Raw genomic sequence first — 27,318 nt, forward strand, 5'->3', positions numbered from 1 at the left:
AAAATATTGTAAGAGCTTTGTATAACTTGCAATAAAGAAAAAAAACTAAATATATATATATTTTTTAAATATATATTGACTGTATATATATTTAAACACCGCTGTTTTTACTGCTATTACCATTGACATTAGGATTATGCAAAATATCAGGTTAAAAAAAAAAGATAAAAAGGACAAAAAAATTGCTTAGCATTTTATTTAAATGTCTGAAAATGTTAGCCAGTATGTTGTGGGGGGAAAAAAAAAACCCAAATAGTTTATTATTAGCGGCACAGTTGTGTGTGGAAATGCCTTGTTCAGCATCTCAGTATCTTTAGGAGAACATCTCGATCCTTAAGGTGGATGTCCTACACCAGAAGGGTTAGGTTCCACTGCTGCTACCCAGGCTACAGTGGGCAGAAATGCAGCAACTTGTGCCCACTGTAGCCTCCGAGGTAGAACTCCAACGTATAAACTATAATAGCTACAAAGATTAAAAATACATATTTAAAAGTGCTAGAAATGGAAGCGAATAAATGGCCGCCGTATTTGTATCGAGACCTTAACATTGGAGAGAAAATGATTCTGATTGGCATCTCTGGAATATATATATATATATATATATATATATATATATATATATATATATATATATATATATATATATATATATATATATATAGTGTATGATATAATTTGGAATGATTTGATTTATATATTAGATTATGAACAAAAAAATGCTGCAAATCTGGTATCTGACTGATTTGGTTGAACCTGTTGTTTAAGGACATAATGAATAGTTGAGAAACTTCCAAAAGGCAAGGCATCTGTAAATAATAATAATAATAATACTTCTAATAAAATAATCAAGCTCAATCAAGTCAGCTTTTCGTAGCGATCAGTCAGAGCGAATGTGCAGGCTGTCTTAGTCATCCGCTTCATTGGCTTTTATTTAACAGCTTTGCACCTCACACACCTGCTCCAGACTTTTCAGAGCAATATTAAACATCCTGGACCATCTGGTGCTCCCTAATTCAGTACAGTATTGTGTCTGTTCGTCCTGCCTCCGTTCGTCCTGCCTCTGTTCGTCACACATGACACACGCTGTACGTGACTCCACCTACCGACCGCACTCACTGCAGGCAGGTCTGGACTCGCCTAAATCATGCCATCTTTCTTAGCTCTGTCTTCCTGTCCTGCTTCCCCTCTCTCTCTCTCTCTCTCTCGCTCTCTCTCTCTCTCTCTCTCTCTCACACACTCTCTGCCTTCATCATTCTCCTGCTGGCCGTTTCTGTCGCTGTCAGCTGCTTTCTCTCATCCGTCTATGTGCCATCACTCGTTCTCTCTCTCTCTCTCTCTCTCTCTCTCTCTCTCTCTCTCTCTCTCTCTCTCTCTCTCTCTCTCTCTCCCTCTCTGACTTGCTGAAATCTCTGCACTCGATACATCACAATACACCGAGTCAGTGTGTCAGATGTGTCAATGAAGCATCAGGGCCACACGGGTGGCTTTTTGGCTGCCAGCGGATTTCTATTTCTAAACTTTTGATCAAAACAGCTCTTTTTCAGAACAGTCAGCCAGCAGGGATGCATTTCAGGTCACTGCGAATATTCGCTGGATGCTTCCGGCATCATCTAAGCACATTTATTCTCCACCAGAAAATCATTTGCGAAACTTGAATCATAGCAACGGATTAAAAACTTGAGCATTTTCCCAAATTCAGACAATGAGTAGATTAATATGATCAGTGGAATAATTATATCTGAGTCATCCCTGTTCAGCTTATATAAGTGAAGTGAAAGTGACGTGACGTACGGCTAAGTACGCTGACCCATACTCAGAATTAGTTCTCCGTATTTAACCCATCCAAAGTGCACACACACAGCAGTGAACACACACACACACACACACACACACACACACACACACACACCGTGAACACACACCCGGAGCAGTGGGCAGCCATTTACAGTATGCGGCGGCGCCCGGGGAGCAGTTGAGGGGATTCGGTGCCTTGCTCAAGGGCACCTCATTCGTGGTATTGCCTGCCTGAGACTCGAACCCACAACCTTAGGGTTAGGAGTCAAACTCTCTAACCATTAAGCCACGACTTCCCCTCACTATGGCCACGTTCACAATGCTCAATTCGGATATTTTGCTCAGATCTGATTTTTTTGTTTGGCTGTTCACATTACCTTTTAAAATGTGACCTATATCATATACCGATGTGAACTGTTTGAGGTTTCGAACCGATCCGCATGCGCAAACGAAAAATAACAACGACGTCACACGCAGCACGCCGTCGCGCTAAAAAGTTGGCGAGGTTATGGAGGAAGTAATGTGATGTATTCAATGCAAACATTATGAGCTGGTTCACGTAACCACTTTATATAACACTCTTAACACACACACACACGTTAACATCACGTTCGTGTCACGTTTTCACCGGCGCAAAGAAGAAGAAAAAAGGTTTTCGCAACGAAAACATGACACAAATGTGACTAGTAACGTGTGTGTAAGCAAAAAAGGAAGTGGCCCAGATCTGTTCTGCAGTGTGAACAGGGTCTAAAACATATTACATGAAGTGCATTAATTTAAAGCATTTCTAAACAAAACAAGACATTATCCAGACTTTTCAGAAGACGACATACATTCCAAGAAAGCAGCCATTTTTAACCTATATCATATAATATACGGTCCCACAGTAGCCATATAATCGATGTTTATAAAGAATATTTCTAGTGTTGGAAAGAAATCTGTTTGTCCGCGTCTCACTGTGGCAGCTAAATGAGAATTTTCAACGGAAGCTTCTGAAATCCGTAAGGAAAACACGGAGAACAGACACTTAAGAGAGAAACGATCTTGCTGTAAAGGAGCGTCAGAGTTTTGTCACAAAATCGAGTCTCTGACTGACAACGTCTTTCTGTTTACTGGGAAATGCTGTCATATATTACACGAAGAAAGATCACTGACACAAACGAGAGAAGTTACTGTAACATCTAAGCTGTTGAAATTCTCCAAAGAAAAACTGCTCGTGAAATGAATTAAATGAAACAGTTCTACATGTGGGGGCGGGGTACGGTGGCTTAGTGGTTAGCACGTTCGCCTCACACCTCCAGGGTTGGGGGTTCGATTCCCGCCTCCACCTCGTGTGTGTGGAGTTTGCATGTTCTCCCCGTGCCTCGGGGGTTTCCTCCGGGTACTCCGGTTTCCTCCCCCGGTCCAAAGACATGCATGGTAGGTTGATTGGCATCTCTGGAAAATTGTCCGTAGTGTGTGTGTGTGTGAGTGAATGAGAGTGTGTGTGTGCCCTGTGATGGGTTGGCACTCCGTCCAGGGTGTATCCTGCCTCGATGCCCGATGACACCTGAGATAGGCACAGGCTCCCTGTGACCCGAGAAGTTAGGATAAGAGGTAGAAAATGAATGAATGAATGAATGAATGAATGAATGAATGAGTTCTACATCTAGCGAGGAAGAGTAAACTGTTATCGATGCAAACAGGTCAATATTTAATGTCATTCTTTGCCTTTAAACCTAGACCTGTTCCTTTAGATTAAGTATTTTATAGGCAAATCAGCTCATCATATTTTTCCCTGAAGTATTATGACGACCCTGCTACAGTTTTCTTTGTAAATTTCGGTCACGCATCTTTAAGTCTCTACAGTTTTATATAAAAACACAATGTTTTATAGTCTATATAATAACAATACAGTATTATCATAATTAATTATGTCCCACTGCACTTTAAAATATTGTAAGAGCTGTGTATAACTTGCAATAAAGAAAAAAAATTCAAACTGACTTTTAGAAATTTTATATTTACACACGGCTGGTTTTTTTTTCCGCTATTACCATCGACATTAGAATTATGGTTAATTAATTTGTTTGTTTATTTACTTTTAATGCTTGGAAACATAAAATGCACAATTTTCTACCATCACAGTAATGCAAAAAAAAAAAAAAACATAAAATCATTTAAAAAAATAATTATTATTAATAATAATATAAATATTGAAAAATATTTTTAAAAATGTTGAAAAAAAAAATAAAAAGCACAGTTTTATCTATTTATTTATTTATTTATTTATTTATTTGTTCGTTCGTTCGTTCGTTCGTTCGTTTATCTATCTATCTATCTATCTATCTATCTATCTATCTATCTATCTATCTATCTATCTATTTATTAAAATTGCATTCAATTATTTAAATTGTTTTAAAATTGCATTTCATTTAAATGACCTCATTTTTAAATATCCTACGACGTAAACGTCTAACTGTAGAAGTACGTTTATGTGAATTAAAAAAAATAAATAAAATCATTTGTTTCAAAATCTTTTTTTTAGCTGGAACAAATCCGAAAGCTTTTCAATCAGTACTTTAGCCACCACACTGTTATGTTTTTTTTCACAATGCTAATTGTACCTGCCTTTAATCGAACACTTATTTAGAGTCGCATTAAGATCTGAGAGCAAGCAGGCAATGAGTTCCACCTTTCCTTCGTTTACTGCAATGCTGCATCAGTGTGTTTTGAGTTTTATCTGCCACCAGTACATTGTCACCAATATTTGGCAAATAACAGTGTAAATTTCAGTTTCTTGGCCCAAGATAAACCCAGAGGATCTTAGTGAATGAGTCATGCTCTGCAGATCTCATTAGCAAAAAAGAAAAAAAAAATCCCCAGGAAGAGCATAGCATAATTATATCTACTGGGAGTTCACCTTCCTGTTTCCTAATTTAGCTCACGAATATGACACATCTGATTGACTTGTTCGTACTCCCCCTCCCTCCTAGCCTCACCCTCTCAATTTTGTATTAATGAATATTAATTGTCAATGATAGGGGGCACGGTGGCTTAGTGGTTAGCACGTTCGCCTCACACCTCCGGAGTTGGGGTTCGATTCCCGCCTCCGCCTTGTGTGTGTGGAGTTTGCATGTTCTCCCCGTGCCTCGGGGGTTTCCTCCGGGTACTCTGGTTTCCTCCCCCGGTCCAAAGACATGCATGGTAGGTTGATTGGCATCTCTGGAAAAATTGTGAGTGAATGAGAGTGTGTGTGTGCCCTGTGATGGGTTGGCACTCCGTCCAGGGTGTATCCTGCCTCGATGCCCGATGACGCCTGAGATAGACACAGGCTCCCCGTGACCCGAGTAGTTCGGATAAGCGGTAGAGAATGAATAAATGAATGAATGAATGAATGAATGAATGATATATTGTAATTATTCAAATAAAACATCCGAAACATCCCTCGGTGGCATGCCGAATAACCTCCTAGCCTGCGCGCAGTAATTAATCGAGTTAGCGACAGCAAAAGCGCTAGCCTCATTTCATTTGAGCGCGTACGCTGCGTTCAGCAGACATCGAGGGACCTTTTCATGATCGTAACTGGATTAAACTGCCGAAGAATGTGTTGGAGTGTTAAATGCGATGTGCTCGTAATCTGATTTGTCTGTCCTCTGTGTCTTTGCTTTATTTACGAGGAAGAGAAAACGTGTCGGTCTGTCTGACAAATTAGAAGCTTACGTGAGGCTGAGAGGATTAGGACGCTCCCCTGCCTGCCGAGGTGAGAAACTCGGGCTGTATAGCTTTTCTGCTCTTCACTAGAATGAGGTCTCGCAATATTATACAATGTGGTATGGTCACTTCAAATGAACTCAAAAGCCAGTTTGAATTAAACTCTTATTTCTGTTCCAGTAATTATATCTGAGGTTCAGTGTTTGACAGAGTTCCCCTGGAGCAAGGTGGTGTTATCTTGCTCTGGGAAGCAAGTTTATGACCTTAGTGCTCGAGCTTTCTGACCCTTTGCTTCAAATAGAGTTGTGCGGTGAGGGATTATTTGGCTCAGGGATCTCAATGGCTTTGTGATTATGCAATGAATTTCTCATCATCCTGATAGTGTACAAGTTGATGCCATCACTTCAGACATTCATACATTTTCATTGATACTGCTGGTTTGCCTGAGAACAATAGAGCCAGTGTTCAAACAGAGCCAAATATTTTCATTCATTCATTCATTCATTCATTCATTTTCTACTGCTTATCCGAACTACTCGGGCATCGAGGCAGGATACACCCTGGACGGAGTGCCAACCCATCGCAGGGCACACACACACACACACACACTACGGACAATTTTCAACCTACCATGCATGTCTTTGGACCAGGGGAGGAAACCCCCGAGGCACGGGGAGAACATGCAAACTCTACACACACAAGGCGGAGGCGGGAATCGAACCCCCAACCCTGGAGGTGTGAGGCAAACGTGCTAACCACTAAGCCACCGTGAACGAGCCAAATATTTGAATAATTTAATTCAGTTTAGTTGGATTCAATGTTGAATCAAAGTTGATGCAATTGAACCAGGCTAACCTCGCTTAGGTTTTGGGCATGTGATAGCCTAGTAGTTAAGGTGTTGGACTACCGATCGGAAGGTTGTGAGTTCGATTTCTACGTCCACCAAGCAGCCACTGCTGGGCCCCTGAGCAAGGCCCTTAACCCTCAATTGCATAAAAAATGAGATAAAATGTAAGTCACTCTGGATAAGGGTGTCTGCTAAATGCTGTAAATGTCTTAGTGTTCACTTTGCTCAGATGCTCTTAGACCAGAATTTTGGTCCAAACCCCAGAGCATCTGCTGTGTTCTCACCTTAAAAACCACATTGAGGTTAAAAACAGACCAGGGTTTGACCCAAACCTTCTTAACACCGTTTATGTTTAAGCTCTGATCTGTCCCAAAACATGCTGTTTTGTTTGTGTAGTCAAAGAGAAACAGTAATAATGTTTAGTCTAGATGTCTGACACAGACACTATACCTTTTTATTGAAGATTCCTTAGTAAAACTATGAATAATGCATTACAGTCTTCGCTAACACTAACAGTTACCTCAGTTTTTGGCCTCATTCTTCAGCCTTCAGTAAAACCAGACTTGAAATATCATCATGATGTAAACCTTAACAATTAATAGCTTTGTATAAAAATCCTTCAATGATTCAAACCTAACAATGTTAAAAAAAAAAAACGACCACGGTCTCCCTCGTATAACAGAAGCTATCTGTAGTCTTCAGTGGTTTCATTCGCTACAAGAAAAGACCTAAAAGCCTTAAGGTACGAGCTCTGAAAGAACCGTAAATTCAAAACAAGCTACATGTCTGACATTAAGAATGCCTGCAGGTCTCTTTTGAAGGTTACTGTGCTCCAGCTCTAAAATTTGCCTATTATACTCCGTACTTTCACACTCTTTCTTTCTGCCGCAGACAGATTACTGCGGCCGACAGCACAGTCTGGTAACCTAAAGTGTGAAAATACATCTGTGGGTGAAATCGAGACTTTCTACCCAAAGCACAGACACAACCCCCTATGGCGAAGAATCGAGGCTTTCTAGCCGGTGCATAGGATGGGTGTTTTCCTTTCGTCTCACTTGAGATCATTTGCTTGGCTGTATCCTTGTAAAATAATCAAATGGACTAGCGGACCATATAGGCTTATTTATAATATATAAGCTTATATTATGGTATTATATAATACCATATAAGCTTATTTAGGTTTTGTTAAGGCATAGGCGTAAATCCATCCGAAGGTTGCAACCCCCCCCCCCCCCCCCAATCCGAGGATTGTCCCCCCCCAAAAAAATTATTTAAAAAATATCGCACTCTCTACTGTGAAAAATATATGTATGTATACCTAAATAATTGTGTAAGTAGAAAAAAAAAACACGCAAAAACTGCATTTAGAAACAGTTGAGTTCCCCCTCCCCTTCCTCACAGTGGTTTGACCCTCCCCCTCCCCTTCCTCACAATGGTTTGACCCACTGCCCTTGCTTTCCCAGTACATCTCACCTACTCTGCACACACGAGTCAGGTGTGTGGCTGCGGCTACACACCTGAGGGTATTTAGGGTATAAGTCCTTTAGGGTATTTTATTCACCTTAAATAAAGCGATTCTCTTTAATGTAGTTGATGCAGACTCATTCATAAATTGGTTGCGGCAGAAATGTTGGTTACCGATGTAATTTTCCATGAATCTGCTATATTATTTCTACGTTTTTATACATAGAGCAGTTACTGTAAAGTGATTATTTATTAATTTTATATATATATATATATATATATATATATATATATATATATATATATATATATATATATATATTTAACAATAACAGTCATGTGTATATTTTATTGTATGTTGATGGCTTAACTGTAAACAATGCTCCATGCTACAATAATGAGGATAAAAGCAAAATTTTTCACTGTGGGGACATACAGTATCTTTATAAGTACAATTTGACTGCATTATTTGTGTCCCCCCTTCAAAAATTGCTCATGAGAAATTTTATATTCATTGTCCCCTCCTACTGTTAAATGAAATTTACGCGCATGGGTACAGGAACTGTACGAATGTGCAACCGCTTGTATCTTCAGTAATCTTCAGTATTCTGAGATTTATTTTAGTCGATGGATTTAACTGTTTCAAATGTATAGTATACTACAAGACTCTTCTCTGTTCTGGCACCAAGGTGGTGGAATGAACTTCCCCTAGTGGTCCGGACAGCCGAGTCACTGGCTATTTTCAAGCGGTGGTTGAAGACCTACTTATGCAGGAAACACTTCAACTAGCACTTCTTTCCTTTTGCATTAAAAAAAAAAAAAAACCTTTGACACTTTTTCATTATAACTTTGAACAAATGTATTAAACTCATGGTATATTAAGTATGTAACCTAGTGAACCAGCATTAATGTATTCAGTGTTAGAGATTTAAGCACTCATGTACGTCGCTCTGGATAAGGGCGCCTGCCAAATGCTGTAAATGTAAATGTAAATGAAAGCGGAGTTAAAGATTATTCCTTTTATACAGTATGCTTCTCTTTAGGTCTTTCTGTTTCTCCTGCTTTTGCTACAGACAGATTATCGTGCCCAAAGTCACCGTCTGGTACCCGATACTGTGTAAATACATCACTGGACAGAATTAATTTTTTTTTCAGTCAAGGCGCCTACCACCCCCAGATTGAGGCTTCTGGCACCGAAGCTACAATCTGGTCGTCCACTCAGAAATGTAGTATCCACTGTGTTGCCATTTGGCAAGTTTTTAAAGACACCAATGAATGTTTCTTCCAGTTTAATGCCCCATAATTTCCATGTCAGTGGCTATACCAAGATATCAACCTATCAGGTCATAACTTCTGGATGGATTAACAGCGTTTCCCTAACTCGATCCCACCAGATGGACTCATAACGGTTTTTGATACGCAGTCCCTTTCCAGGATGAATAACGTCAGTCCATGACATCTGGACTGAAATATATTTAATTTCACACCCAAGTCTATAGTGCTTCCTAGAGCCAAGGCGGCATCTGCAGACTGAGCTGTGGCCTCTTTTATCTTATTCTGCTTCACAGCAAGAAGAACAGACCCTGCTGTGTAGGAGCTCAGAGTCCAGATGTAGCTTTCTCGCCAGAGAGACAGAAGGTCTGCTCCATCTCTGGACTCAGCATGGGGAGGTGAAGAGCCCACAACCTTTCCAGCATGTGACTAACATGGGTCACCGTGGGAGGCTTGAAGCGGTTCACTGTGATGCTGTAAGTACTGAGCTGGAAATAAATAACACTGGTAGGTGCTTGGGCAATGTGGGGACTTGGAGATTTGGTGGGCGGTCAGTGGGACATTAGATTATTTTACATGCAGAAAAGTAGGAAGTTTACTTTCTTTCTTCCTGTTGTAGAAAAAAAGAATATGTGCATATAAACTTTTCTAGTGTCTACATGACAGGCTGTACGAATTCATTCCCATTCCGGTTCAGGAGACGAGTTTCATGTGAACGCAGAGAAACCGGGGACAGAGACAAACATGTCAAATCTAAGCAAAGGCTTTTTAATGATTTAATAAATATGGGAGTTAAAAACAGTCTTGCGGACATTACATTTTTTTCACTTTAGCAGTTTCATTTGTCCTGCAGACGTGCCAGAAGGTGGGATGTGCACACAATTACTTGGTTTACAAAGGAAGTGTAAAACCATTTACATCTTGTAACCTTTCACTCTGCACATTCCTCTTCAATGCCATAGACTTAGAACCATTTCTGTAATATTTATTTACTGTGTACGCTTTCAGATACACTGTACACCACCTACTGTAAATATGCTGCATATTTATCTGCACTTTTGCACGACTGCCACATTTTGCACTTCTGGTAGATGCCAAACTGCATTTCGTTGCTGTGTACCTGTACTATATAATGACAATAAAGTTCTATCTATCTATCTATCTATCTATCTATCTATCTATCTATCTATCTATCTATCTATCTATCTATCTATCTATCTATCTATCTAACTTTTAATCTATCTATCTATCTATCTATCTATCTATCTATCTATCTATCTATCTATCTATCTATCTATCTATCTAACTTTTAATCTATCTATCTATCTATCTATCTATCTATCTATCTATCTATCTATCTATCTATCTATCTATCTATCTATCTATCTATCTATCTAACTTTTAATCCATCTATCTATCTATCTATCTATCTATCTATCTATCTATCTATCTATCTATCTATCTATCTATCTATCTTTTAATCTATCTATCTATCTATCTATCTATCTATCTATCTATCTATCTATCTATCTATCTATCTATCTATCTATCTATCTTTTAATCCATCCATATATCTATCTATCTATCTATCTATCTATCTATCTATCTATCTATCTATCTATCTATCTATCTATCTATCTATCTATCTTTTAATCTATCTATCTATCTATCTATCTATCTATCTATCTATCTATCTATCTATCTATCTATCTATCTATCTATCTATCTATCTATCTATCTATCTATCTATCTATCTATCTATGCATCCATCCATTTATCTATCTATGTATTTATCTATCTATCTTTTAATCCATCCATCCATTTATCTATCTATGTATCTATCTATCTTTTAATCCATCCATCCATCCATCCATCCATCCATCCATCTATCTATCTATCTATCTATCTATCTATCTATCTATCTATCTATCTATCTATCTATCTATCTTTTAATCTATCTATCTATCTATCTATCTATCTATCTATCTATCTATCTATCTATCTATCTATCTTTTAATCTATCTATCTATCTATCTATCTATCTATCTATCTATCTATCTATCTTTTAATCCATCCATCTATCTATCTATCTATCTATCTATCTATCTATCTATCTATCTATCTATCTATCTATCTATCTATCTATCTATCTATCTATCTATCTATGCATCCATCCATTTATCTATCTATGTATTTATCTATCTATCTTTTAATCCATCCATCCATTTATCTATCTATGTATCTATCTATCTTTTAATCCATCCATCCATCCATCCATCCATCCATCTATCTATCTATCTATCTATCTATCTATCTATCTATCTATCTATCTATCTATCTATCTATCTATCTATCTTTTAATCTATCTATCTATCTATCTATCTATCTATCTATCTATCTATCTATCTATCTATCTATCTATCTATCTATCTATCTATCTACCCACCCACACTGGTTTCTCCTGCTATTGGCTTGACCAACATGCTTTAATACATATACACTGACTCGTGCAGGAGAGCATTTTGAGTCACTTTCTTAAGATGGTTAACCTGCTAAATACAGTTAACCTGCGATGGTAACTATATACTTATCTAATGTTAGCCAAGTCAAACATGCAATATTACAGATTATATCTCGTTTACAAACTTCAAAAAATTCCCCATTTAACTTGACAGAAAGTGACAGCACCGAGTCAGCGGAGCGTTCCAGGGAAAAAATCTAGTTGCGAGATTAATAATGTGAGCTGGTGGAAAGGCTTCCAGGGGGATCAGCTCAGTATCAGCTCGAAACACCTACGTAAATGTCAATCATTCCAGACTCGTATGTCAATCGGATCATCTGCCTGTTTTATTGGGGCCAGAATTAGACGACTGCTCTTTTCGTATATATTTTATGGGATAACTCTTTTGAGTGCTAACCGACACACTGCGATGTTAAACGGCAGAGTAATTTATAAAAGGTTACAGATCTGCTTTTATTAAGAATCTCTTAAATCCAAGTACACTATGAAATTATGAAGCCCTTCATAAGCCAAGTTATGTGGAGTGCTCGAAAATATGAAAATATGTAGTGCGTGGGATTCTGTAACTGAAAACTTTATATACATACACGTGTGTGTGTGTGTGTGTGTGTGTGTGTGTGTGTGTGTGTGTGTGTGTGTGTAACAAAGAATAAATAAAACAATTCCTGAGAGAGAGACCGTGTAAAATAAAGTGTTTTATTTAGCCTTGCCTGACCTACCAAGCTGTATTATATTATGCTATTTAGCCCTCTTCTGGAGTTACTAAAGGGAATCATGTAATACTTTGCTGGTGCACTGCTCATCAAAAAAACGGTTAAATAAACTACTTTATCTTTATTTATTTACTATTTACTTTATTTATCACTCAACATGTTCATCAGGACTTTTACTTGGTGTGGTCATACAGTATGTTTCTTTTGTACTCCTGTGTTTGCAGTTTTCAAAGTTTTATTTACACACACACACACACACACACACATGTTTAAAGAGAAACCATCACACTATAGTTGTCTGTAAGCATTAATTACAGCTCTAACCCTACCCTCAATTCATCTTACTCACCAGCAACGGTAACCTTTGCCGTGCGGCTGACGATGGCCCCCACACCCTCTAGAGTGGCCAGACACTGGTAGGCTCCCTCATCCGGTCGGTGATGACGTGAGTGCACCACATTCTGCACTAGGAGGGATCCGTTGGCCAACTGCTGTCTTCGCTCATCCACCACCGAGCTCAGCAGCACACCGTCCTTCTTCCAGGAGATGTTGGGAAGGCCACGGTCAGATCGCGCCTGGCAGTCCAGCTGTAGTACACCACCTCGTATTGTTACCACGTCTTGCGGCTCCAACACGAAACGTAACTCTACGAAACTGCGTGGAGCCTGAGAACCTGTGGAGAAGAGACCAAGTGTAAGTCTTGTGGTTTAGGTTTGACATATGTTATCCCTGAAGATTGAGTGCCACAACGCTACACTCGTTGGACCTTTTAGCTAGAACTTTAACCTTTAACTGAGTCTGAGGTGGGATACTACAGACGACCGGCCCTGTGCTGTGAACCCAGGCTCTGTCCAAATGGCACATGTAAAGAAAAGTATAGAATGCAATTTTTGTAATTTCTTGCACATAGGAAGTTGGAATCACCTGGAATCACAATGCCCTAGCACCAGTCAAGGGTTAAAGACTTTACACAAGAGCCCAATACTTGGTAGCACTTGGTTAGTACTGGGATTTAGGCGTCATCGGGCATCGAGGCAGGATACACCCTGGACGGAGTGCCAACCCATCACAGGGCACACACACACACTCTCATTCACTCACACACTCACACACTACGGACAATTTTCCAGAGATGCCAATCAACCTACCATGCATGTCTTTGTACCCGGGGGAGGAAACCGGAGTACCCGGAGGAAACCCCCGACGCACATGGAGAACATGCAAACTCCACACACACACACACACACAAGGCGGAGGCGGGAATAGAACCCCCAACCCTGGAGGTGTGAGGCGAACGTGCTAACCACTAAGCCACAGTGCCCCCTGCATCATGCATTCATCAACAGCAATTCATTATCATTAACATTCTGACTAAGCCTCGAAGCATTATCAGACATTTTCCCATAATTTGTATTCAGTTCTTGAACGGGATTTGCAACTGACATTGAAAAAAGCATTAGCTTAGTTCTATCAGATAATTTAATGCAGAAAAAAGTGTGTAGCTCAGGGCAAAGATAGCGATCAAATGCTGTTTAGCAACTACATGACTCAGATCAAATTCACCTGTCTATATGCATTTTATTCTCACATCAGGGTTACAAGGCCAACCGAAGTGGAATGTGCTAATTTGCCTACGCTATATATACACAGATATTATATACTATGCATTATGCATTATGAAGCAGCAGAATTGCCTGCACTCCAAAACAATTACAACATCAGAGAGGTGCGAGTATTAGGTCAGTACATTTCCAAGGCTGTTATTATATAAGGCAATCGTTGCTTTTGAGTTACACAATGCAGTTCCTGCTTGTTCTATTTCTTATTTCCTGCTTTAAATTGTACTCATCATTCTACTGGGTCATTCAAAGGACAGTCAAAAAATGCACTAGCTTGATATAAAAAAAGCAGCAGTTGGTGTGAACAAATGATTTTATGTGATGTGCCATGACAGGCAGGGATTCGGGGCTGGAGAGGCCTGTACAAACTAGCCTGGGGTGCAGCTCCATCTAACATGTCTGATTCAACCATTTGGGAATCATGAGTCCACTTATCGAGTAGTACAGTTCGGCCATTTCATTTCATTTCATACGCAATATATTTCTTCATGTGATTATGGCAAAATTGCAACAGATAAGATCCTGAGGATCTTATGTAAATGTAAATGTGAGGATCACATTTACATAGAGCCGCTTTAAACTAAATGCAAGTACTAAATTCATTGTGTCCAACTACAGTAGGTTTAATCAATTCAGGGTTTCCCGCAGCACTTTGCGGTTCGGGCGGCCCGCCTAAGCTGGGAAACCCCACCGCCTTAACTGGGTCGTCCAAAAAAAAAAATTCCGCTGCACAAAAGGCCGTCGAGTGCATCTCGGAGAATAGCGTGGACGCGCTTCACACCGCGAGCGGGCACCGCGCCACATGGCCGAAATGAGAGAAAGACGTGGTCCGTCACTGTCTAGCCAGTTGATAAAAGGCGTGTCTGTGAGAACTGTAAGTGGACGTATGTTTTGGGTTTATTTATTTAAGCCTGTTATTGTATTAGTCTATAGTTCTTGCAAATTTAAAGTAAGTTAGCACGAGTTCTTCACCTGCTAGCTAGGTTGCACGCGCCTGTATTTAATAACTGTTAAATGCTGTTAACTGTATTCTAGAGCAGGACCTAAATTGTTCCTAGAGATTCAAAATCTAAGATTAGCCTTGATTTCTACAGTGGAAATCTGCTTCAGGGTCTTTCATTCGTTCTCTCATTCATATTCAGCAACCATTTATCCATTTACTCATTCATTCATTTTCTACCGCTTATCCGAACTACCTCAGGTCACAGGGAGCCTGTGCCTATCTCAGGCGTCATCGGGCATCGAGGCAGGATACACCCTGGACGGAGTGCCAACCCATCACAGTGCACACACACACACTCTCATTCACTCACACACACACACACACACAACGGACAATTTTCCAGAGATGCCAATCAACCTACCATGCATGTCTTTGGACCGGGGGAGGAAACCGGAGTACCCGGAGGAAACCCCCGAGGCACGGGGAGAACATGCAAACTCCACACACACAAGGCGGTGGTGGGAATCAAACCCACAACCCTGAGGTGTGAGGCGAACGTGCTAACCACTAAGCCACCGTGCCCCCCTATTTAGTCATGAAGTATTTACATCCCAGGATCACTGCACATGAGGTGGGAATTCTCCCTGGATAGTGAACCGATGAATTACAGGTTCCTCATGAGTCTGGGTTTCTGAAGAAGTTCCATAAAATGCACTTGCCTTCCATGTGTCCATCTTTTAGTTATGGAAGAACAACAGTTATAAACAGTCACGAAAATCAGGAAGCTTAGAAGGCTAATGTACAACATGCACAATCATTTCAGCCATCCTTTTGTCTTAATGCTCTGTGACAGACTTCATCACTTCCTGCTAACATTTTAAACAAACTACTCACATTACACACGAGACACCTGAGCAGCGTTATTAAAAGGACATGAAGGTGGAGGAGTTTCGCATGTTTTAACCTTTTGGAAGAAAATACCACCAAACTCTGGCTTTTTTTTTGAGTCATCAAACAAAATCTTCCGTCGATAGTGTTTACGTTCATACCAGAAAGCTTCCCCGTGGGATTTAGCACTCTTCTTTAGGAAGGCATTTAAAAAAAAATGAGCTTGGATACAAAGGCAAGGCCAGAGAGTGAGGAAGAAAAGTGAGGAAGAAAGAAACCATGGAAAGTCAGCAAGAGGAAAAAAGAGGCAGAAAAAGTGACAAAAAAGAAAACAAAACAAAACAAAAACAACAACAACAACAAAAAAAACCCACATGTCTAGCTTTACCTCAGCCTACTGTACAAAAACACCAATGTCTCGACTTCGCAGGTAGATTTATGTACAAGATCCGGGGAAAAGATTTTGCAGGAATCTGATTGGACAACGCTTGAGATGGGAAGAACATGACCTCAGGAATACAGTCCTGAATAGACAGGCGCTGAGAGATTAAAGGCAAAAAAAAAGTGCCTTTCTTTGTGTGTATGTGTGTAAGAGCTCGAATGAATCCCAGCTCACTTCGCTCTTCACTTTGATGTAGATGTCTCGGATCTCCCTCAGGTTCAAAGTTCACTCCAAGGTCAGTTTTCCTGCCTATGGATCTAAATCAGTCTGAAAACACAGTGTACCTCGCGGTCCTGATAGATTGCAGATACATCATGCTGAAGTGCTTTTTTCATCGAATGCCAGAGAGGCTTTCACTGCAACGCTATAGAACGGGAACGACTCATAGAGCAGAACAAGGCAGAGATGTTGAAACAAGTCGAACACGGTGATCGTCTACACTCTAAAGTGACGTCAGTCCATCACTCATTTTACAGGATGCTTTTGTAAAAAAATGTGTATTTTGACACCAAACATTCATTTAATTTCAGATATTTCAGGCTGTGTTTATGTTTTGGTTTGTTATCGGTCCCATCATGTCAGTGGTCCGTTGCCTGGTGGTGTTTGGGGCTTGTAGTAGCCTAGTGTTTAAGGTGTTCGGCTACCAATCGGAAGGTTGTGAGTTCGATCACAGATCCACCAAGCTGCCACTGTTGGGCCCCTGAGCAAGGCCCTTAACCCTCAATCTCAGGCGTCATCGGGCATCGAGGCAGGATACACCCTGGACGGAGTGACAACCCATCACAGGGCACACACACACACTCTCATTCCCTCACACACACACTATGGACAATTTTCCAGAGATGTCAATCAACCTACCATGCATGTCTTTGGACCGGGGGAGGAAACCGGAGTACCCAGAGGAAACCCCCGAGGCACGGGGAGAACATGCAAACTCCACACACACAAGGCGGAGGCGGGAATCGAACCCCCGACCCCGGAGGTGTGAGGCGGACGTGCTAACCACTAAGCCACCGTGCCCCTCTCCATCACTCAATTGCTCAGCTGTATAAATAAGAGATAATGTAAGTCACTCTGGATATAAGGGCATCTGCCAAATGCTGTAAATGTAATGATCACCCGTTCTGTGTCATTTCTTCTTTTCATAGAGAAGTCGCATCACGCTTCTATTACTTGTTTTGTGAGGTCTATAGTTCTGTAGACCCTTGAGTGTTTTCCTACTTATCTTTATCTGCTTGTGTTTGGGCTGTGGATTATAATTCTTGTATTTACCCCCAATAAAACATGCAAATGCGAATTTAAGACGTGCATCGTGACTTAACTTACTGCACGTCGAAGTACATCGAATACAACGACGTGTTGTGTTAGCATTCTCGATACTTAACAGCTAATAGCTGGTGTCTTTTAATTGCTAAACGCTAATAATTGCAGAAGGAGTTAGTCTTTCTGTCACCTTGGTTAGTATTTTCTACTTAAAGGTAAATAAGTACCCAGTGTTGGTTAAGAACACAGGAAACTAGCCCTGACCATCGAGAATCCCCCTGTCCTGCACATGTTGCTCTTGCTCTAATACACCTACTTTAACCTTTGATTGAAATCATCATTATTTAGTTAGGTTTGATGAATCAAGTTTGTTTAGAAAAGAAAAATCTAAAATGTAAAGGACCAGGTTTGGGAGCCTGTGGTCCTAAACCTGCTAACCCCAGGTATTGGACCCCAATATCCTGGTAACCGATTGGACCAGAGTTCCTCCATGAAATACCGCTGTAAAGAATCCCAAAATGCCATTTTTGTAAAGATCACATCTCCTTTAATGGATAAGGTTAAATAATGAATCATTTAAGATGCTCATATGTTTATTTATCGTGTTGTCATTTGCCGAGATGACGCTTGCGCTAGGTACACAGGGCTTTAAAAAGATTCTATCCACGTGTATGTGTGTTGTGAAGTCATCAAGCTCTTTCCTCTATCTGCCCTTTGATATCATCACATCTCTTTTATCTCTTCATTATGGGCTGTGTCACCATGGTTACCACTCTTCTCCACTCTCTTTATCGATTCTTTTCCTCAACACACACACACACACTCACACACTCACACACACACTCACACACCGACGGTTTGCGACTTCCACTTTAGCCACCAGCTTATCTCAACAACTTCATCACTGTGGACCTCCTCGTCCTATTAACCTGTACACACACACACACACACACACACACACACACACACACACACACACACACACACACACACACACAGTCAGGTGATTTACACATTCTCTTTCAAACGTCCTCTGGGTGTGCAGACAGCCAATCGCACGCTCCGATGTTATCGTCGTGTATGGAATCCTGCTTCCTCCGTTTACACACGTCCTGTTCCCGCTATCCTAGAGTAAAGGCGGTCATGCTAACCCGTCTCCTGACATTTTCCCATGGTGGGCCACTCTCTGCTCTGTCTCTATGTCTTGCTCTATCTTTCTGCCAACCTGTCTGTCCTTGTCTGTCTTGCTATCCTCAATCAACAGACCTTCCATTTAACTACCCTGACTCCCCTTTGCCTCCCATCTCTGGCCCAGTTGTTCTTTACTTATTCTTCAATGTGCTTTACCCAATGTGGCTTTTATCCTGCTTGCAAATCAAAATGCAGTCATTTCCTAAGTACCAAGTACAGTAGATGCTTGTGATCTGCCCCAAGTTCTGAATTATGGTTAAATGTAGCATCCATATTGAATCTTTGTTTGGTTTGCCACTCAGGAGGAACCCTTTCTTTCCCAATCATGACCCCAGCAGTATCAGCTTTACCAGTACTTACAACCTTCTGTTTAGTAGCGTCTGGGTGCTTGCCCCAGGAGTTCAGCAAGTTAAGGTGGAATGTCATTTTTGGCTCTGGAAACAATTCAGACAATGGAGTCCTGGTCCTCTTGAACTGGGTGATCTGAGGCTTGTACGATCGGGTAACCGGATCGATTCACCTTGTCACGTGACTTGCTGTTCCCGAGTTTTGTGACGATCAAGAGAGCGTTTTTATGGTCAGAGCAGAGAACTGGATGGCATATCAGTATATGCAGCAAAGAACTCATTTAAATGCAAATGGTGCATTTCATAAAAGCGTTTAATTGTTTTTATACCTCTATGCGACGAGCTGCATTACGGTGCAAAAAAAAGTAAATCTCTTTCCAGGTTGCATGGCTAAAACCTTCTTATATAGAAATGGCACATTTGCCCCTTTTCCACCGAGGCAGTTCGAGTGCAGGTTCGGAGCCTAATTTAGAACCAGTTGTTTCTGTTTCGACCGCCAAAGCACCGGCTCTGAACCAGGAAAAGTGGTTCTTAAGTAGCACCAAAACGTCGCTGGTCTAGACTTAAGAACCGCATGCGTTAGGGGCTGTGGGCGGGGCTACTGTTAGCGCATTTGATAATGTACCTTAAGTATACTAATGTTTAATACACTTTTACTTTACCGCGATATGATACATTATCAGCACACATGATAGTAGGTAGCTACATGCTAAGGCTAATGTTTTTTCTGTGTTAATGATAAAATAACGTTATGTACTTTATCGATTACAACCTCCATTTATCCAGATTACACGGAGCCGCACGTACACGTTTTATTCGCAGCGTTTGGATGCCGATGTAGGTTCGCAAAGCCATGAGCATTAACAGTAAAGCAACATCCGCCATTGTTGTTGTGTTTGTGTTTGTCGCTGCTGCGCTAACGTCGCTGGGACACGTGACACGTATACAGTGACGTCACACTCGGCGCTGTGATGCTCTCTAGCCGGTGGAAAGGCAAACCGGTACATTATCAAATGCGCTAACAGTAGCCCCGCCCACAGCTCCTAACGCAAGCGGTTCTTAAGTCTAGACCAGCGACGTTTTGGTGCTACTTAAGAACCACTTTTCCTGGTTCGGAGCCGGTGCTTTGGCGGTCGAAACAGAAACAACTGGTTCTAAATTGGGCTCTGGCTCCGAACCAGCACTCGAACTGCCTCGGTGGAAAAGGGGCAATAATGATGTCAAACAAATGTGTTAGAATTCCAGAGATTTGAGAAGTGAAGAGTTTATTAAACAACAAGAATGTGCCAATTTTATAGTACCCTTTGTTCCATACAAGCAAAAAGAAATACTGTAGTGGTGAATGCACAAAAAAATCATTTCTGCAGGTCACCAAAACCCAGCTTTACACGTACGCTGGTTCAGTTTTTTGTCTACAAATATATGTAAATAGTTTCTTGTCAACGCACTGCCAAGGTATTATGCCTGTGAGCCTGTTGCTCTCTTTCCAGCAGAGTTTTTCATTAGTCTTCTTTACACAATTAGCGTCCTGATTAGCGTCCTGCGACATGGCTGGGACTGACCCAAGCCTCAAGCTGGGATTGGGCGATTTCCAGCTTAGAGCACTGAGTGGTGGCATCGGTGAGGGTTTTAACCAACGGCCTGTGGCGAGGATTAGTCCTTCTCTTTTGCTGCTACATAGACAGAACAGAAGGTTGGTGGCTCTGTAGGGAAGATGGAACGGGCACCGACTGGCAAACACGCCGTCTGGCCGTGCTTTTGTCCAAGTTTGAATGGATCAGCAATCTAAACTGATTGAGTTCACAATGAGTCAGTCATATAAGGTCTGGTGATGCTTGACGTCCATCCCCCCTGCTGAACCTTGGAAAGACGAGTAAAAAAAAAAGAAAGACAGATTCTACCAGTCTGTTCTTCACATTCATCTCACACAGTGGTAACAGGTTTCTTTCAAACAATGCCAACGCTATTACCATATGTCTTGTTATTTCATCAATGCCTTTCTTGTCTTGAAAAGTTTTCAGACAGAAGTTCTTCCTGGAATGGGTTTGTGTTCGGTGATTATAATGAAGAAATGCAGAATAATTCTGGTAAGAAGAAAACCCCTCAAAAACATGTTCAATTCCCTATATGAAGATATTGTTGATTATTCTAGTGTGTGTGTGTGTGTGTGTGTGTGTGTGTGTGTGTGTGTGTGTGCCCTGTGATGGGTTGGCACTCCGTCTAGGGTGTATCCTGCTTCGATGCCCCGATGACAGGCTCCCCGTGACCCGAGAAGTTCGGATAAGCGGTAGAAAATGAGTGAGTGAGTAAGTGAGAGTGAGTGAGTGAATGAGAGAGTAAATGAGAGAGTGAGTGAGTGAGTGAGTGAGTGAGTGAGTGAGTGAGTGAGTGAGTGAGTGAGTGAGTGAGTGAGTGAGAGAGAGTGAGTGAGTGAGTGAGTGAGAGAGTGAGTGAGTGAGAGAGTGAGAGAGTGAGAGAGTGAGTGAGAGAGAGAGAGAGAGTTCTATAGAGATATAGATATTGATTGTCTAGATTAGTGAGTCGTAGTGTAGTGATAGAGTATTTATTTATTTGATATAGTTAGTTATTGAGAGTTGATCGTTCTACTCGAGTTGAGAGAGATGAGCAGTTAGTGATTTAGAGAGAGAGTTAGTTAGAGAGTGAGTGCATGTTATATATTGTATTAGTTACTGCGAGAGAGATAGCGTTTCATTTCATTGAGTGAGAGATCGTAGTTATAGTGATTGAGTGAGTTGATGTGTGATTTATTTCTTGAGATATTGCTATTTCTTCTTTCTTTCAGTCCTTTCGTTACTGTTTCTTTACTTTCTTTAGCAGATAGTTATTGATTCTTTTGGGCTCTATATTTCTTTCTACTAGCTTGATCTCTCTATCCTTTCTTTCTTACGTTATCTTATCTACGTCTTTCTATGTTTTCTCGTCTATTATTTCTACTTATTTCATGTGATTTACTCTATCTCATCTTTCTTTCTTCTTCTTTCATTCTTTACTCATCTCTCTCTATTTCATTCCATCTATCGCGATCTATCTACTCATCATACTTTCTCTACTCTCTCATTTACTCTCATACCTCTATCTTTCTTTCTTTCTTTTCTGCTCTTCCCTTCTACACTTTCTTTCGCTCTTACTTTTCTTTACTTTCTTTCATCTTCATTTCTTTCTCTCTCGTTTCTTTCTCTCTACATCTCTCTCCTCTCTCTTTCTTTCTTTCTTTCTTTATTTCTTTCTTTCTCATCTTTCTTTCTTTATTTCTCTCTTCCCATACTTCCTTTCTTTCTCTCTAGTCTTTCTTTCTGTTCTTCTTTACTTCTTCGTGTTTCTTTCTTACCTATCTCGTTTCTTTCACTTGTCTTTCATTTCTCATTCTTCCTTTTCTTCTTTCTTTCTTTCATATCCTGCTCTCTTTCTCTCTTTCCACTCATCTTTCTTTCGTTCTTTCTCTCTTTCTCTCTACTCTCTACGTCTCTCTCTTCTCTCTCTCTTGTCGTACTATTCTCTCTTTAGTCTCTCGCTACGCTCGCTTTCTTTCGCGCATCTCTCGTGCTCTTGGCGTCTACTCTCTTCATCTCTCTCTCTATCTCGTGCTCTCATCTTTGCTTCGTTCTTTCTCTCTTCCGCTTCTAGTCCTTCTCTTCTCTCTTTCAGTTTCTTTCTTCTTTCTTTCTTTCTTCCCTTCTTTCTTTCATTTTGTCTCTGTTCTTTCTTCGTTCTCTCTTCTTCGCTCTTCGTCTCTTTCTCTCTCTGCTTTCCTTTCTTTACTCCCTTCTCTCTCTTTGTCTCTCGTTTACTCTACTCTACTTCTTTCCTTTCTAGCTCTCTTCTTTCTCGTCCTTCTCTCTTTCTCTCTGTTTCTCTCTCTCTTTCTTTCATTTATTTATCTCTTATCTCTCTCTCTCCCTTCTCTCTTTCTCTCTTTCTTTCTGTTCTCTCTTTCTTTCTGTTCTTTCTGCTCTTTCTTTACTTTCTTCCCTTCGCTCTTTCTACTCTTTCTCTCTATCTTTCTTTCTTTCTTTCTCTCTTTCTTTCTTTCTTTCTTTCTTTACTTTCTCTCTTTCTCTCTCTCTCTTTCTTTCATTCCTCTTCTACTCTTTCTCTCTTTCTCTCTCTCTTTCTAAACATCGTTCTCTACTTCTCTCTTTATCTTTCTTCTCCTTCTCTACTTTCTCTCTTTCTCTCTCTCGTCTATGTACTTTCTGTCTTTCTCGTTCGTGATCTTTCTTTCTCTCTTCTGCTCTCTCTCTTTCTTTCTTCCCTTCTCTCTTTCCTCGCTGCTCCTCTCTCTTTCTTTCTTCACGTCGGCGTCTTTTTCTCTCTCTTTCTTCTTCTTCTTTCCTTTCTTCTTCTGGTTCTCTCTCTCTGTCCGCGTTCCTCTTTCTCTCTTTCTCTCATGCGCTCTCTCTCTCGAGATAGAGATTGCGTTTCGTCTTCCGATTGGTGAATTTATTAGGTGCTATTTTTGAACAGATGACAACGACACAAATAGACTACAAAGTCCCAATTTTACCGACTAAAAAGCATTTGGCTGAAGGATAAAAATGAACAATTCCTTGTAATAGACCTGTTTGTCTGAGACGTATCTGTCTGAGGGCTTGTTGGAGAAACCTGGCATCGGTTTGGTTTGTGTCGCTTTATTTTCTACGTTCTTTTACAGTGAATGAAACCTACTGAAAGATTGAACATTACAGGGCCTTGGCAGTCAGCCACACGTTCCCTGGCACAAGTGGCAGTATTTAAATGTTACCACAGATACGGCGTGGCATGGGCCTGATTACGGCTGACAGGTTTACTCGTTTACAAAGAAAGGTTGATACAGGCCTTAAACAGACATGGTGGCCTGTATCAACACCACCGAGTTTAACCCAATAACAGCTCAACTCGCTAACAACGCAGGCAGCACACTGCCAAGAATAAATACATCCGGCAGCACGTTCTCGGGCCGAGCTCGATGAAATCCGAGCCACAACACCGAACAGTAGGTGTTTGTTTTTTTTCTTGAGAAATCTACATTCATCACGGCTTTTGTGTTGAACCCTGGGAGAACCTTCCGTCTTTTACATTTACAGCATTTAGCAGACACCCTTATATCCAGAGTGACTTACATTATCTCATTTTTATACAACTGAGCAAATGAGGGTTAAGGGCTTTGCTCAAGGGCCCAGCAGTGGCAGGTCGGTGGACGTAGGAATCGAACTCACAACCTTCCGATTGGTAGCCCAACACCTTACCCACTAGGCTACCACATCCCATCTTTTAGTGTAGCCTTTTTGGTGACTTGGGAAGAACATGAAACAGGTGGATTCTTTCCCAGAGGCCAAAAAAAAAGGAATTTGCGCCTGTTTTGTCCTTGTTCTTCATGTCCCTCTCCACAGTGGTGGGGGGAAAAAATGTTAAAAATAACTTAAACTACTAAAAATCGAAACAGATTAAGTCAACGTGTCATGGAATATTCTCAGGTGTAAGACAGGAGCTTCTGGCAGTTTCAAACTGGGTTTAATTTAGGACCTACTGTAACTTTTGTCCCCCCACGATGAGCCTGCTGAGTGGGATTGGATCACTTGCAGGCTCCCGAGAGACAGATGGAGCTCAGGTCGGAGCCATTCCCATCTGGCTTGGAGACACCTGCTGGGTTGAACCATTACCATCTCACATGAGCAAAAATCATGACAACAAGCAGATTGAGGACGCATCGGCCGAAGAGTCATCCGAGTCATCAAACCGTACACGACACGGTGCATTCATATTGGATTCGTCCATCAAGGACAGGAAGATGAGATGATGAGAACAGGACAAGAAAATCAAACTCTGTCAGTGACGTGCGCTGACGGACTCGGCTATCGCATGCTCGAATAAGACGGTCTGGCACTGTGCATGTCCTTAAATGAACACACACACAACGTGAACACACACCCAGAGCAGTGGGCAGCCATTTATGCTGCGGCGCCCGGGGAGCACTTGGGGGGTTCAGTTCCTTGCTCAAGGGCACCTCGGTCGTGGCCGGCCCGAGACTCGAACCCACAACCTTAGGGTTGGGAGTCAGACTCGCTAACCATTAGGCCACAACTTGCCCCCACTACACACACTTTATACATCCTTTGCACATCTGACTAAGCTGAAATGACACAAGGATAATTGAATGCTTTATAAAAAGCAGGTTTTAACTTGTAGCCTTATATTATATTTACACTGATATACAGCCTTGCCATCACAACCAGTCATTATCCGTAAATGGTTTGTCCCCAGCTTGGGCAGAATGCACAATAGGTCTGCTCATAGAAAGGCTTTATTTATTTATTTTTTTCTGAAACCTTACTATTCAGGGCCAGGGTAACATATCTGTGCTAATACTGGGAGTAAAATAGGGAGAAAATGCCTTAGGTGGGTTACGTAATAAATCTACATTAGGTAAAGACTGAGCAGCAAAGAAGGAGGAAGCTCTTTGTCAAGGTACGATTACAGCAAAGCGTCATTAGCTTGCAGCTCAGGGGTGTCTCCGTTGAAAGGAACCCATTCAAAACTAAAAAAAAACGGCAGACGAATGCTCCTCTGAGTGAGATTTTCCATAATACAGAGCAAAGAAGCCACCTGAGAAAAGAGAGCGGCTGCTGACGGTATCACTAAATTGCAATTCCATGTGAACCGTCTGAAGCTTTTCAAATCCCAGTCTGCGAGACGATAAGCGCTAATGAAACGTCGCCGCGCTGTCAGTGCCGGAGCTGAAGGATGCACGGCACTAAATAATCTATCTCAATCCTCTGCTAGCATATAAAATTAGTGTGTGTCCTTATCGAAGAGACCGACTCGACAGCTAGTTTCTCAAAGTATGTCCACCGTCCTTCTTTGCGTCCCTCCGTCCCTTCATCCCTCCTTCCCCTTTCCCTCAGTCCCACACCTGACGTGATTTATATCGGTCTGCTGGAAACAAACCACACCAAATTACACAGTTGGCTAATGCATATTAATTACTGCAGCGACTCTGCAAAGGGAGGGGGGGGGCAGACAGACAGACAGACAGAGGCAAGAAATCAGCAGACAGAACTTTAGAGAAAGAAACAATTGAGAGACAGGTAGATGGATGGATGGATGGATGGATGGATGGATGGATGGATGAATAGATACAGAAAGGTAAGAGAGAGACACATCTCAGCCTCAGTGTCACAGCTCCTTCACAGCTCTGTATTAGCAGCAGTGAGCCGAGCAATCACACATATTTTAGCCCCCATAAGTCACCGGGGTCTGCACCTGATTAACGCAGCCCTTTGGATCTGACACACTGAATGACAGTCGGTTCTCAGGAGAACAGTCATCAAGTGCTGCTGATGCCGAGTGTCACACAGTCGAACCTCCCACACACCCTAATGAGAGAGCATCAGGAACGAAGAGAATAACAACCTGCTGCGTTACCCGACTGAGCTACACAAACCTGTACACCTAAACAACATGGACACCTCAGGGGCTTTTTACACCTGGTCACTTCATAAGTTTTCTGTGATCCGATATCTATCCGATGGTAAAAACACCAGGTCTAATTGCCCTCCGAAACGTTTTCGAGACGGATATAAACCCGAGCGCACAAACCCCTTCAGGAGGTGGTCTGGGACGCGTTTCAGATGAAACTGGACAGGTGTAAATAAATGTGGTTGTTTAAGCCACATGCGTCAGCGCTATACTCCTCCCAAACGGAAGTACGTCACTCGCATGTGACTCGCGAGTCGTGCATCGCGCCAGAAACAAACACTCCGATCTTTCACCCAGGCGTCTCGTCGGGTCTTAAAACGCGCTGCTGCCGTCAGCGAAAATGCAGCAAACAGTAAATGCTGTTTTTTGTAGCAACGCACACACCGAAGCGTGTTCTGTTTCAATTACTCCGGAAATGAGGTAAAATATATTAGCATATTGGGCGGGAGCAGAAAGATCGGATCGATATCCGATTCGCCGAGACGCGTTTATGTGGCCTGATGTAAATGGAACAGAGTTAACAACACATGAAGTGACCGGGTGTAAAAAGGCCCTTAGTGTGCTGAAAGAAGCTGTAACCTATTCGTGTATAGCAAGTTCAACTAAACAGCAAGAAAGATAAGATAAGAAAGAAAGAAAGAAAGAAAGAAAGAAAGAAAGAAAGAAAGAAAGAAAGAAAGAAAGAAAAAGAAGAACAAACAGAAAGAAAGAAAGAAAGAAAGAAAGAAAGAAAGAAAGAAAGAAAGAAAGAAAGAAAGAAAGAAAGAAAGAAAGAAAAAGAAGAACAAACAGAAAGAAAGAAAGAAAGAAAGAAAGAAAGAAAGAAAGAAAGAAAGAACGAAAGA

The 27,318-nt window shown here is 41.2% G+C and overlaps 1 protein-coding gene across 1 annotated transcript in view; it reads right to left on the bottom strand.

Annotated features, from left to right (window-relative positions):
* The window catches only part of dcc (DCC netrin 1 receptor), a 251,221-nt gene that overhangs the window by 154,204 nt on the left and 69,699 nt on the right, over positions 1 to 27,318 (bottom strand). The window contains exon 2 of the mRNA XM_047809631.1: positions 12,654 to 12,977. Coding sequence (XP_047665587.1) covers positions 12,654 to 12,977 — 324 coding nt within the window. The remainder of the gene's footprint in view (positions 1 to 12,653; positions 12,978 to 27,318) is intronic.

This window comes from Tachysurus fulvidraco, chromosome 26 (genome assembly GCF_022655615.1).
Source record: "Tachysurus fulvidraco isolate hzauxx_2018 chromosome 26, HZAU_PFXX_2.0, whole genome shotgun sequence".
NCBI classification, from domain to species: domain Eukaryota; kingdom Metazoa; phylum Chordata; class Actinopteri; order Siluriformes; family Bagridae; genus Tachysurus; species Tachysurus fulvidraco.